At 48.8% G+C, this 12,241-nt stretch overlaps 2 protein-coding genes across 2 annotated transcripts in view; both read right to left on the bottom strand.

Moving 5' to 3' along the window:
* Vamp5 (vesicle associated membrane protein 5) overlaps positions 1-687 on the bottom strand; it is a 12,435-nt gene extending 11,748 nt beyond the window's left edge. The window contains exon 1 of the mRNA XM_008840277.3: positions 604-687. Coding sequence (XP_008838499.2) covers positions 604-606 — 3 coding nt within the window. The 5' untranslated portion in view covers positions 607-687. The remainder of the gene's footprint in view (positions 1-603) is intronic.
* A 4,284-nt stretch (positions 688-4,971) lies between these two features.
* Vamp8 (vesicle associated membrane protein 8) lies at positions 4,972-10,944 on the bottom strand. The gene is made up of 3 exons (XM_008840276.3): positions 10,790-10,944; positions 8,624-8,776; positions 4,972-5,386 (listed from the first exon to the last, which is right to left on the bottom strand). Exons 1-3 carry the CDS (start codon positions 10,790-10,792, stop codon positions 5,243-5,245), a joined length of 300 nt encoding a protein of 99 aa, XP_008838498.1. The 5' UTR covers positions 10,793-10,944; the 3' UTR covers positions 4,972-5,242.
* Between the last annotated feature and the right edge of the window lie 1,297 nt (positions 10,945-12,241).

Below are 12,241 nucleotides of genomic sequence, written 5' to 3'. Positions count from 1 at the left end.
CCCCCCCCCCCCCCCCCCTGGGAAAGTGTTTATCCTCTAGCACCAGGTCAAGGATCTGGAGCGGCATCTACCAGGCATCAGCTCAAGTTTCCAAGCCTTGGGCCAGCCCTGGTTTCTCTTAAATCCGGGAAGAGCTGAAGAGGTCATCACATTACCTACCACTTCTTAGCCAAGAGTTCTGAGTGCCTGGGAGCAGCGGCCATAGAATCTCCTTTAACCTCTCAAGGACCCAATAGGGTAGGTATTACTGCCCCTACTTCACCATGCGGAAAAGGAGGCTCGGGGAGGTTAAGTGACTTGCCCTGGGTCAAACAGCCAGGATCGCAGCCGGAGTAGGATTCCTAAGCCGGCGCTGGTCACTGCGTTGCTTGTTAGGAGCGTGGGAAGCTGGGTTCACTCCGCCCCGACGGGGCGCACACCCTCGCACTTGGCTGCGTGCGGTCTGTCAGACCCGGGTCCACTGCAGTTACCTTGGTTGAACGATCTGCGTGATCCCGCTCCCCCCCACCCCGCGCGCTCCCACTCCTGGGGTTCGAGTTCCTGCCTCCTGCCGGCCACCGTCTGCCCCACCACATAGCCGACCCGACCCTGCCCCGCTCTCACCATAGCCGCCTCCTGCTAGCCGGTTCCCGGCTCCTCTGCCAGCTCCAGCGGCCGCAGTGCCAGCGGCACGGGAGGAAGCCGAGGGGCGGGGCGGGCCGGGACCGCGGGGGCGGGGGGCGCGCCTTCCCCAGCGGTGCCCGAAGTCAGGGCAAATCGAAAGTGCCTGGTTACAGCGACAGGGTCGAAGAGGCGCCTCCTACCGGGCCACCAGCACCCCACTTCGAATGACATCCCAACCTGGTGAATTGGGGAACCATGCCTATTGGGTCTGAGGATAGATCAGGCAGATGGGGTGAGCTGGGGATGCATCAGTTCAGTTATAAAAGTATGTCTATGGGAGTGCAGTTGTCAGGTACTGTGCTAGGTGCTGGAGATGTCACCAACAAGTCAGGAAAGGTGTTTGCTATCTTAGTGAGTACATTTCACTAGAAATTAGAACCAGATCCTCCACTCTAAGGTTCTGGAACTAGGGAGAGGGAGCAGGCAACATTCTGAATACACTACATGTTGCTGAGTTGTATAAAGTGATAAATTGAGGCTGGGAATGTAGCTCAGCTGTTAGAGTGCTTGCCTAGGGCACACCAAGCTCTGAATTTGATTTCCTGTACCACATAAAGCAGGTGTGGTGACACAGGCCTGAAACCCCAGCACCGGGGAGGAAGAGGCAAAAGAATCAAAAGTTCAAGAAAGTAATTTGCTACATGGTGAGTTTGAGGCCAGCCTTTGCAGTCTTGAAAAAAAAAATGAACTGGACATGGCCTATAATCCCAAAATCTAGGAGGATGAGGCAGGAGGTTTGCCTTGGGTTTGAGGTCAGCCTGGTCTACATAGAGAGTTCCAGGCCAACTGGGGTTACAGGAAGACCTTGTCTCAAAAAACAAAACAAAATATTGCATATTACATGACTTTCACGCCTATTTGAAAAAGAAAGTAGCCTGCTCCCCCATCTCATGGGGAAGGTGCTAGGTCTGGTTTTTCTGTATTCTAGACTCTACAGAAGGAACTTTCAGTCCAGTTCTGCCTGACACCTGCTCCCCTGTCAAGGATGCTGGTGTTTGCTAGCACTGTGAAGCCTTCCTGAGCTGAAAGTACCTATCCTCTCCTTGCTGTAGCCATATCACCAAAGTCCTGTCCTCCACCTCCCAGGCCACCCTTGACATCCTAAATGAAGCCTCTCTTAACCAAGGAGTCAAGGGCTTCCCTCCCTGGGGTTGAGCCTCTGTAAAGACAGACCATATTCCATCCTGGAGTGTCTGGTTTCCAAGCTTAGACATAGCACCTAAGAGTGGGCTGAGGAAAAAGAGGATGAATAGATGTAGTCAAGCCAAACCCAACCTAGAGGAACTCTTTGGTGCTTTCCTCTGCCATCCCTGGAATGTGGGACATGGTTCCAGTATCTGACCTCTATTTAGTCTCAAATTCTGTCTCTTAACCCTGCTCTTTCCTCATATCCTCTCAACAACAGGCTGTTTCCAATTCTGGAAAGCCTGTGGAGGAAACAGGGACAGAGGTAGCCAAGAGCCCTCCCCACAAACCAAGGCAGACTGGGCCCTGGAAAGAATGGCTGCATGACTGTGGAACCTGGTAGGGAGGAGGGAGGTCAAAAGACAAAAGGCTCATTGTGCAACAAGTGGAAGAAGGGCTACAGGCCTTGTCCTGTGACATTGACTGTGACTAGCCATGAGACATGAGAGAGGTGCTCTCACCCCCTCAGGGCAGCTGAGATCCAGGGCCCTATGAAGTCCGAGAACAGGGGCAGACAAAAGACAAAGAGAACATACAGAACAACCAGAAAAGGAAAAGCAGACTAGTTCCTTTACCCTGGGGCTCTGAGTTACAACAGGACCACAGAAGAAAGATAGCAGAAGTGGAAGGAGGCCCTGAACTAGATCCTGAATGATCTGTCCATGTCTTTGTAAACCCTTTCAGAATAGTAAAGGGACATGACAGGACCCAATGATACTAACTCTTGCATTCTACCCTAAAATGCTGTGGAGGTTTGGGGGCTGGAGAGATGGCTCAGTGGTTGAGAGCACTGACTGCTCTTGCAGAGGATCCGGGTTTGATTCCAGCACCCACATGGCAGCTACAGACTGTCCTTAACTCCAGTTCCAGGGGAATCTGACGCCTTCTTCTGACCTCCGTAGCATTGTATGACAGGGGTGCACTCACATACATGCAGGCAATACACTCATACACATAAAATAAAAATACTAAAAAATAAAAACATTTTTAAAAAATGCTGTGGAGGTTTTAATTTTCCTTGTGCAAGAATTTCCCTAGAAAATTCTTGTGATCTGTGACAATGAATGGACAGAATGGCAAAAAGAAAGATAGGGATGACTGGGCATGGCAGAACTCATCTTTAATCCCAGCACTTGGAAGGCAGAGACAGGCAAATGTCTGTAAGTTCTAGGCCAGCCAGGGCTATACAGTAAGCCCCTGACTCAGAAACCAAACAAAAAGAAAGGAAGGAAGGAAAGAAGGAAGGAGGGAAGGAAGGAAGGAGGGAGGGAGGGAGGGAAGGAGGGAAGGAAGGAAGGAAGGAAGGAAGGAAGGAAGGAAGGAAGGAAGGAAGGAAGGAAGGGAGAGGAAGAGAAAGAAAAGACTGACAGGGGAGGGGGCTGCAGAGATGGCACAGCAGTTAAGAGCACTGGCTGTTCTTGCAGAGGACCAGGGTTCAGTTCCCAGAACCCATATAGTAGCTAGTAACTCTAGTTCCAGGGGATTTGACATCCTCTTCTGACCTCCTCAGGCATGGCACAACACAGGTGCACTTATAAACATGTAGGCAATACACTCATAAATACAAAATAAAAATAGTAAAATAAATTTTAAAAAAAGACAGGGAGTGCTGGAGAGATGGCCTAGTCAGTAAAATGTTTGCCATGCAAGCATGAGGACCTGATTTAGGATCCCTAGCACCCACATAAAAGCTTCATATACCTGTATGTAACCCCAGCACTGGGAAGATGGAGACACATGTATCTCTGGCCAGTCAACCTAGCTAAATTCTGAATTGATGAGCTCCAGGTTTAGTGAGAAACCATTTCAAAAAGTAAGGTGAGGGCTGAGGCTATAACTTGCAGCAGTGTTTTTCTCACAAGCATGATACCCAAGGTTCAATTCCTGGTACTGCCAGGCCATGAAGAAATAAAAGTCCACCAGGAAGGTGGAGAGCAGTGGGGGGTCATCCAACATTGACCTCTGCCACCACACACGTGCACAGGCGTATGGGCACAAACCTACATATACACACATACGTAGTTATAAAAAGAAAATAAGAGGACTGGAGAGATGGCTCAGCGGTTAAGAACACTGGTTGTTCTTGCAGAAGACCCAGGTTCGAATCCCAGCACCCACATGGCAACTAACAACTGTCTGTAACTCCAGTCCCAGGAGATCCGACAGCCTCTTCTGACCAATGTGGGCATTGCAGAACATGGGTGCACTTACCTACATGTAGGCAATACATGCATACACATAAAACAAAAATAATAAAATATTTTTAAAAAAAGAAAAGAAGGAAGAAAGGACAGCCTGAACAGATGATTCATCCATCACGAACTGCTCTTGCAAAGGACCCAAGTTAGGTTCCCAGCACCTGTGTCAGGCATCTCACAATCACTTGTAACTCCAGCTCCAAAGGACCTGACACCATCTTATAACATCCTCAGGCATCTGCACTCATGTGCACATAACCCCACAGAGGCACTCATGCATACACATAGTTTTAATTTTTTATGTGTTTGAGTGTTTTACCTGCATGTATGTAAGGGTACCATGTGTATACAAGGCCAGAATAAGGCATCAGATCCCCTGGAGCTGGAGCTACAGACGGTAGTTAGCTACTATGTGGGTATTGGGAACTGAACCCCAGTCCTTTCCAAAGTTGCTCTTAACCTTTGAGCCTCCAGCATACACATAATTTTAAAAAAATAAAATTAATTCTTTTTAAAAAGATAAAAGAAGTGGGCCTGGTGGCACACATTTAGTCCCAGCACTTAGAAGGCCGATCTCTTGTGAGTTCAAGTCGAGCCTGGTCTACAAAGTGAGTTCCAGGCCACCTGGGGCTACAGGGAGATCCTGTCTCAAAACAAAAAACAAACAAACAAAAAAATAGACAAAAAGAGTCCACACAGACTTACTTATTCTAGCTGGGTGTGGTGGCTCACACCTACAATCCCAGCATGAAAAGGAGTCTCTGAGCCTCTGTCTTGCTCTCTCTCTCTCTAAACCTGTGCTCTCCACCCTTGTAACATTTTGGTCCTGGAATGGGAGACCCCAGACCAGAGTGTATCCTCAGGAAGAAAGAAAAGGAAGGACAAAGGGGGAAAGACACACAGAGAGAGGGCCTCACACACAAAGGGATACTGAAGGGTCTTTATTGCCCACTAGCCAGTTTCCCAGTCACAAGCAAGGTCCTCTGAGTCTCTCTAACCCGCTCAAAGGACCAATGAGATGCTGCCATAGTCCAGCTCTTTCCTTTTGGGGAGAATCAAGGTGTTCCTGGGGCATATGATATGGCAGGGGGCCCTCATGGGAACCGAGCAGCATTCCTGTGGAAGACAAGAGAGGACCCCTCTTGGCACCCATTAGAGGGTCACCCCTGAAGAGGAGGGTGGAGTGGGAGGAGTTCCTAAGTGGGGATGACACCAGTGGCCAAGAGCACGATGAGGAGGATGATGATAAAAACGATCACACAGATGAGGACAATCATCTTCACATTCTTCCACCAGAACTTCCGGGCAACCTTCTGCGATGTCGTCTTAAAGTGTTCAGACTGTTGGGGACAAAATAAAGTGAATGACTCAGTGGCTCCTTCCTCTGGAACAAGAGTACAAATTGAGGCCCACATGTCATACATGTAGCTATTTACATTATAAATTGAAGTAACATAACTGAAATAAAAATGATCAAGCCGGAACATAGCTCAACATCAGTGCTTCAATTCTTGCTACCACAAAACAAATAAAAGTACAATTCTTGGTATGATGGGAATGGGAAGGTTTTTTCAGAAAAGGTTTTTATTACCTTATTTGTTTGTTTTTGATTATGTGTGGGGGCACACACGTGCCACAGCTCATGTATGGAAGTCAGAGGACAGGAGTCAGTTCTCTCCTTCTACCACATGGGTTTTAGGGATCTAATTTGGTCATCAGGCTTGGTGGCAAGAGGCCATACATGCTGATGTGTTTGATGTATTGATGTGTTTGTTTCGTTTTTTAGAAGATTCTCTATCTTCCTACCTTCATAATATTCCTTCATAACAATCCATAGGCCAAGTTAAAAAATTTATTTTATTTTTTTTGGTCTTTTTGAGATTAGGGTCTCCCTGTAGCCCCCGCTGACCTGGAACTCACTAGGTAGACCAGGCTGGCCTCTGAACTCACAGAGATCTGCCCGCCTCTGCTTCCTGAGTGCTGGGATTAAAGGTGGGTGCACCACACCCGGCCAAATTTAGCATTCTTGAGCTCATCACCTGAATGTGGCAGGGGGCCTGGAGGAGTCCTTTTCTTTTTCCCAGACAGTACCTCGTGTAACCAAAAATGAACTTGAACTTCTTTTTTTTTTAAATAAAAAATAGTTTATTTATTTTATGTGTGAGTGTATTGCCTGCATGTATGTGAGTGCACCCATGTCATACAAGCCATGGAAGTGAGAAGAGGGTGTCGGATTCCCCTGGAACTGGAGTTAAGGACGGTTCGTAGCCGCCATGTGGGTGCTGGGAATCGAACGTGGGTCCTCTGCAAGAGCAGTTGGTACTCTTAACTGCTGAGCCATCTCTCCAGCCCTGAACTTGAACTTCTTTAAAAAATTACATTTATTGCCAGGCATGGTGGCCCAAGCCTTTAATCCCAGCACTTGGGAGGCAGAGACATGTGGATCTCTGTGACAGGTAAGCTCTCTGGTCTACATAGTAAGTTCCAGGCCAGCTGGGGCTATTGGGGAAACCCTGTCTCCCTATCTCAAAAAGATCCGCCCCCTTAAAAATTACATTTATTTATACAATGTGGTGGTCAGAAGAAAACTTGCAGGAATCAGTTCTCTCTTTTCACTATATTTGTCCCAGGGATGGAACTCAGGTCATCAGGCTTAGGCAAGTGCCTTTATCCCCTGAGCCACTTTCCTGGCCTGGATTTGAATTTCTGATCCTCTTGCCTCTACCTCCCAAGTTCTGGGATCACAAGCATGTGCCACCATATCCACTTTATACAGGACTGAACCCAGGGCTTCGTGCATGCTAGGCAAGCACTCTACCAACTGACTCACATCACCAGCCCCCCTTCCTTTTCAATTACACCTGCATTGTCTTACACACCGAAGGGTGTTTTACACCTGCTTACCCCCAGGTTTGCCGAGTTGGCAGCACAATCTGCCCTTGGGAGGGCACACCCTGGGACTGAGGGGTTACAGGTTCCAGGTGTGCACATCTCTCAGTTCTATGACACTTTGTCCTCTAGGGACTGTGGAAGCTGGAAGAAGAACCATTACCGCACAGAAGGTTAGAAGAGTAGAGAATCTCCTCTTGCTCCCCCAACTCAAGTTGCAGACACTAACTGTTCAAGTTTGGTTTCTGTTGCTATGATGAAACACTAACCAAAACCAACTTGGAGTAGGAAAGGGTTTATTACATTTTACAACTCCTAGGTCACAATCCAACTCTGAGGGGAAGCTAGGGCAGGAACTCAAGGTAGAAATCTGGAGGCAGAAGCTGAAGCAGAGAATACAGAGGAATGCTGTTTACTGGCTTGCTTAACTACCTTTCTTATACAGCCCAGGCCCACCTGCCTAGGAATGGTATCACCCTACCGTGGGCTGGGCCCTCCCACATCAAATAGCAATTAGGAAAATGCCCCAGAGATGTGCCTATCTGGGAAATTCTTCAGATGAGTTTCCTTCTTCCTAGGTGACTCCAGCACACTGTCTCCCTGGGCTATGTACCCAGCTTAAGCTGTGGAAAGAGGCACTAAGTTTCAAGATTATACATGGGACTCAGAGAGCCAGAGCTCTCCACTGGACTCAAACCTGAGGCTGCAGCCTTGACTTCCTCCCTCCCTGAGAAGTTGGCCTCAGCCTATGGCTGCAGAAAGAGGAGAAGGGAGCCGGGTGTGGTGGCGCATGCACACCTGTAATTCCAGCACTTGGGAGGCAGAGGCAGGCGAATCTCTGAGTTCGAGGCCACCCTGGTCTCTGTGAGTTCCAGGCCAGCTGGGGCTACAGGGAAACCCTGTCTCAAAAAACAAAACAAAACAGAAGAAAGAAAGGAGAAGGTCTAGTAAGATGTATGGGAGATATTATTCTAGCTTTTGGCTGGCAGAAGGACCCTGGGATCAAAGAATTTCATTGCTCTTCCCAGTTGTTTTTATTTATTGTTATTTTATTTTACTTTTTTGAGACAGGGTCTCCCTGTAGCCCCAACTGTCCTGGAACTCACTATGTAGACCAGGCTGGCCTTGAACTCTCAGAGATCTGCCTGCCTCTGCCTTCCGAGTGCTGGGATTAAAGGTGTGCGCAACCTCACCTGGCCCCCAAGTTGTTTTTAAAGCTGGCTCAGCAACGCTTTAATTTTTTTTTTTTCCACCCCCAGTCTAATAACTCCAGGAAAAGGCCAAAGCCCCAAGGAAGATTTTCCCAGAGCTCATATTTTTGCCTTGAAAAGGTCAAGCCTAAATGATTGTCAGGGGCAGGCTTCAAAAGGAAATCCGTTTCATACCAAAAAAGGCCTAAGAATGCAGGAATGGACTGAACTGTCTGTCTCAGAAATTCCTCTGTGGGTGCAGCCCCCACACACCCAAGCCTCACCACTAGACCCACTCTCTGGGCTCTACCAACCAATACAGTATCAAGGAACTGGAAGTGGGGACTCAGTAATTCCCAGAATAGGCAAAAAGGTAGCTAGAAAAGGTAGCCTGCCACGCCTTGTGTTCATTTTGTCCCTGCCCGGCAAAAACTTCTCTTCCCCCATAACAGCTCTCCCTGCGCTCTTCTTCCAGCCCAGGAGGCGCCCCCATTTCACCGTGGCTTCCAGGTCCTCTGTCTTGTTGCGTAAATGATCCAAGTTCTCTCCACGGGCCAGGATCCGCTCCACATTCTGGGTCATAATATTCTTGACTCCTTCCACCTCACTCTGCAGGTTTCGCACTCTGTCATTTCCTCCGCTGGCCTCCTCCTGGTCAACAACACGGGTTAATTAGGCCAAGCAATAGAGGATCCAAGAGGCCAGAGGAAGTTGGAAGGTCTGAAGTGGATTTTAGCTGTTCTTAATGCTTTGTTTACAATGAGAATATTTTATGTATTCTTCTTACAATCGAGCCTGAAGATATTTATGTGTGGATATGTGTTCATATTGGTGCATGTGCATGTGTATATGGACACAAGTGGAAGCCAAAAGTCAGTCTCGGGTCGTCAGGGTGGTGCTCCTCAGGAATCAGCTACCTTGTTTTTTTGGTTTTTTTTTTTTGAGACTGGGTTTCCCATTGACCTGGGGCTCAAAGATTAGTCTAAACTGGCTGACCAGCAAGCCCCAGAGATCAGCCTATCCCTTACTCATGATGGGATTACAAGCACCACTACACCTTTTCCTTTTTTCAAACGTGGATTCCCACGCTTATATGGTAAGCAGTTTTCTGGTTGACCTATCTCTCCAGCTCTGTTTGTTTATTTATTTATATTTAAAGATAGAGTCTCAGGTAGCCCAGGCTGGCCTCAAACTTGCTAAGTAGGATGATCTTGAACATCTGATCCTCCTGCCTCAACCTCCCAGTGTTTCACTTATGGGAGGCAAACTCTCCACCAACTAAGCTACATCCCCAGTCACATATAAAAACATTAAAACCTTGAACTTATTATGGGGGGGGGTACATATGCACAGGTGGCGGTCAGAGGACAACTTTCAGGAGTTGATTCTCTCCCATGTTGGGATAGGTGTTGTGGGATATCTAATTAGGCCACCAAGCTTCCATGGCAAGCCCTTTTCCTTACTGAGCCATCTCATAGGCCACATAAATGCATTTTAAGTTCCAGAAGATGAAATGTGATTTTGAACTGTCATCAGCCTTCCAGGACCCTGATAAGGAGAAGCAACAGTCAGCTATTGGTTTCTGTGCCCCACAAAGTCGGTTATGAGCAGATAGCTGGCATCTCACAATATCCCCCTGGGGTGCACAGCCAAGTGCTATCTACCCTCCTCCCACTTACCCTCTTCCTTGATCCCACCAGGTTCTCTGGAAAAGTGTGGTTGCTAGCTAGCAGAGCACCCTTGCCTGGCCAACCCAACTGCCTCTCCCAGACAGCTGGTTGAGCTTCTGTGGTCCCCAAGCCTGCTGGGTAGTGTAACCTCAGTTCAGTGGTGGTGACCCAAAGCAACGAACAACCAAGGCCCCCAGAAGGCACCATGGGCCGTTGGACCACACACTTCTGCTTTCTTCATTATTTAGCTCCAGGTGCTGACCCCACACCACTGGCTGGTTATATAGATATTTATTTAAAAAAAAACACCCACCCACCCATCAAGGCGCTGGGGGAAACTAAGTACAAGTACTCCTATTCAGGAGGCCTCTTGATAAGGCTTTTGAACAAGGGTTCCTCCCTTGGTGACCCAGGGGGCCTCCAGGTACCAGCCATGGGTGTGGGCTGAAATTAGATTATCACGGAGAACCAACGTCTAGCTCCTTGGCTCTCTTCCTCCTGTTTCTAGAGAAGGGACTTCTTGCTGGGACTCTGTGGACAGGCAGATCCTTTGGGTATCAGCACAGACAGAGGGCAAAGCGAAGGGGAGAACTCCAGTCCTCAGGCTGGGATCTGAGACCGGAGCTGTGGCCCTGCTCCCGGCCGGGTAATGTCACAACAGCCGGCTCCGGCCCAGCTGGAGGAGGCAGTGGAGGGGGAGGGCGCGGCGCGGCAGCTTGGCCAGGAATTCGGGTCCCCAGCCCCCACCGAAACCCTGGTCCGATCCAGCACCGAGGTCAAGGGAGGAAGGCAGTGGAGAAGAGTCAGGAACCTCCGCCCAGGAGGCCCAGAGCTATTTGTGGACAAGTTGATAAAGTAGAGAGGTCACAGGCAGCGCTGCCCCGGCGCAGCCCGCCCTCTGACTTTGCCACCAACTTACCTCTGTCCACACAGCCACCCAGGCCCGATCCCTTTCCTAGTTTCCTCGTCCTTTCCTAGTTCCCAGGTCACTCACCATGTTTCGGAGCACTTAGGCCTCTCCACAGCAGAACTCGCTCAGGCTGTTTCCTCCCTGGGCAGCCACAGCTTCACTTCCTGCTTACTCCAACTTTCAGCCCGCCTCCAGCCCATCCCGCACCTCCAGCGGCTCCAGCTCCAGCCACACCTAACTGCAGGTTTCCCCAGGTAGGCGGGCGCCCTCCACTTCCCTCCCCATCTCCTCCCAAACAACAGCTTAAGCTTAAAGCAGCAGGGCACCTGGGGGCGGGGGTGGGGGGCGGTAGAACCCCAAAGGTCTTCTAAATTATCAAGAAGGAGAAAAGAAAGATCAACCAACACTTCTGGGTTTCCAGAAACCTGTGACATCTCCTTTTTATGCCTCAAACTAGTTATTCTAGTTTGTAGGGACTTAAATCACCCACATGCATACACCTTGTCAGGCTTGGTTCAGATAGAAACACAATATACTTGTGAAAATTTCTTGCTGGACAACCCTTGTCCCCAGGAATACCCTAGGTGAGAAAAAAACACTAAAATCCTCTGGAAATGGGGCTAAAGAGATGGTTTGGTGGTTAAGTACACTTGCTGCTCTTGCAGAGGACTGGAGTTCCATTCCCAGCACACAGTTCAGGCTACTCACATCTGTCTCTAATTGTAGGTGCAGGGGACCTGACACCCTCTTCTGGCCTCCAATAGTATCTTGGTACACACACACACACACACACACACACACATAAATACATGTAAAATTTTTAGGGGCTAGAGAGATGGCTCAGCAGTTAAGAGCCCTGACTGCTCTTGCAGAGGACCTGGGTTCGATTCCCAGCACCCACATGGCGGCTACAAACCATCCTTAACTCCAGTTCCAGGGGAATCCAAAGCCCTCTTCTGACCTCCACAGCATTGCAGGACACGGGTGCACTCACATACATTCAGGCAATACACGCATACACATAAAAATAATAAATAAAAAAATTTGGGGGCATCTTTTTGAGACAGGGTCTCCCTGTAGCCCCAGCTGTCCTGGAACTCACTAAGTAGACCAGGCTGGCCTTGAACTCACAGAGATCCGCATGCCTCTGCCTCCCAAGTGCTGGGATTAAAGGCGTGCACCACCACGTCCGGCACAATAAAATATTTTTAAAAAAATTTAAAACTAAAAGTCTTTAAAATTATTAGAAAGTTCCAAGTTATTAGCTGGGTGGCCCTGAGGGAACCCATCCTTCTCTCTGGGTTTTACTAGTGCCACTGCTGACCAAACAACATAGGAAGGCACCTGGCACAGTGTCTGCAATGAAGACAATCAGGAAATGATGGCTCACCCACCCCTCCTTTCCTTCTAGAGCTAGGCGGCCCTACATTTCCCTTCAAGGATCATCATGGGGGGTGGTGAGCCTGGTCAGTGGTCAGAGGACTGTCCCGTGGATTAGAAAGGGGCCCAGGGTAAAGGATTTTTCCATTACACGTG

The sequence above is a fragment of the Nannospalax galili genome, unplaced genomic scaffold (assembly GCF_000622305.1).
Source record: "Nannospalax galili isolate Female #2095 unplaced genomic scaffold, S.galili_v1.0 scaffold279, whole genome shotgun sequence".
NCBI lineage: Eukaryota > Metazoa > Chordata > Mammalia > Rodentia > Spalacidae > Nannospalax > Nannospalax galili.
This window is presented reverse-complemented; position numbering and strand designations above follow the sequence as displayed.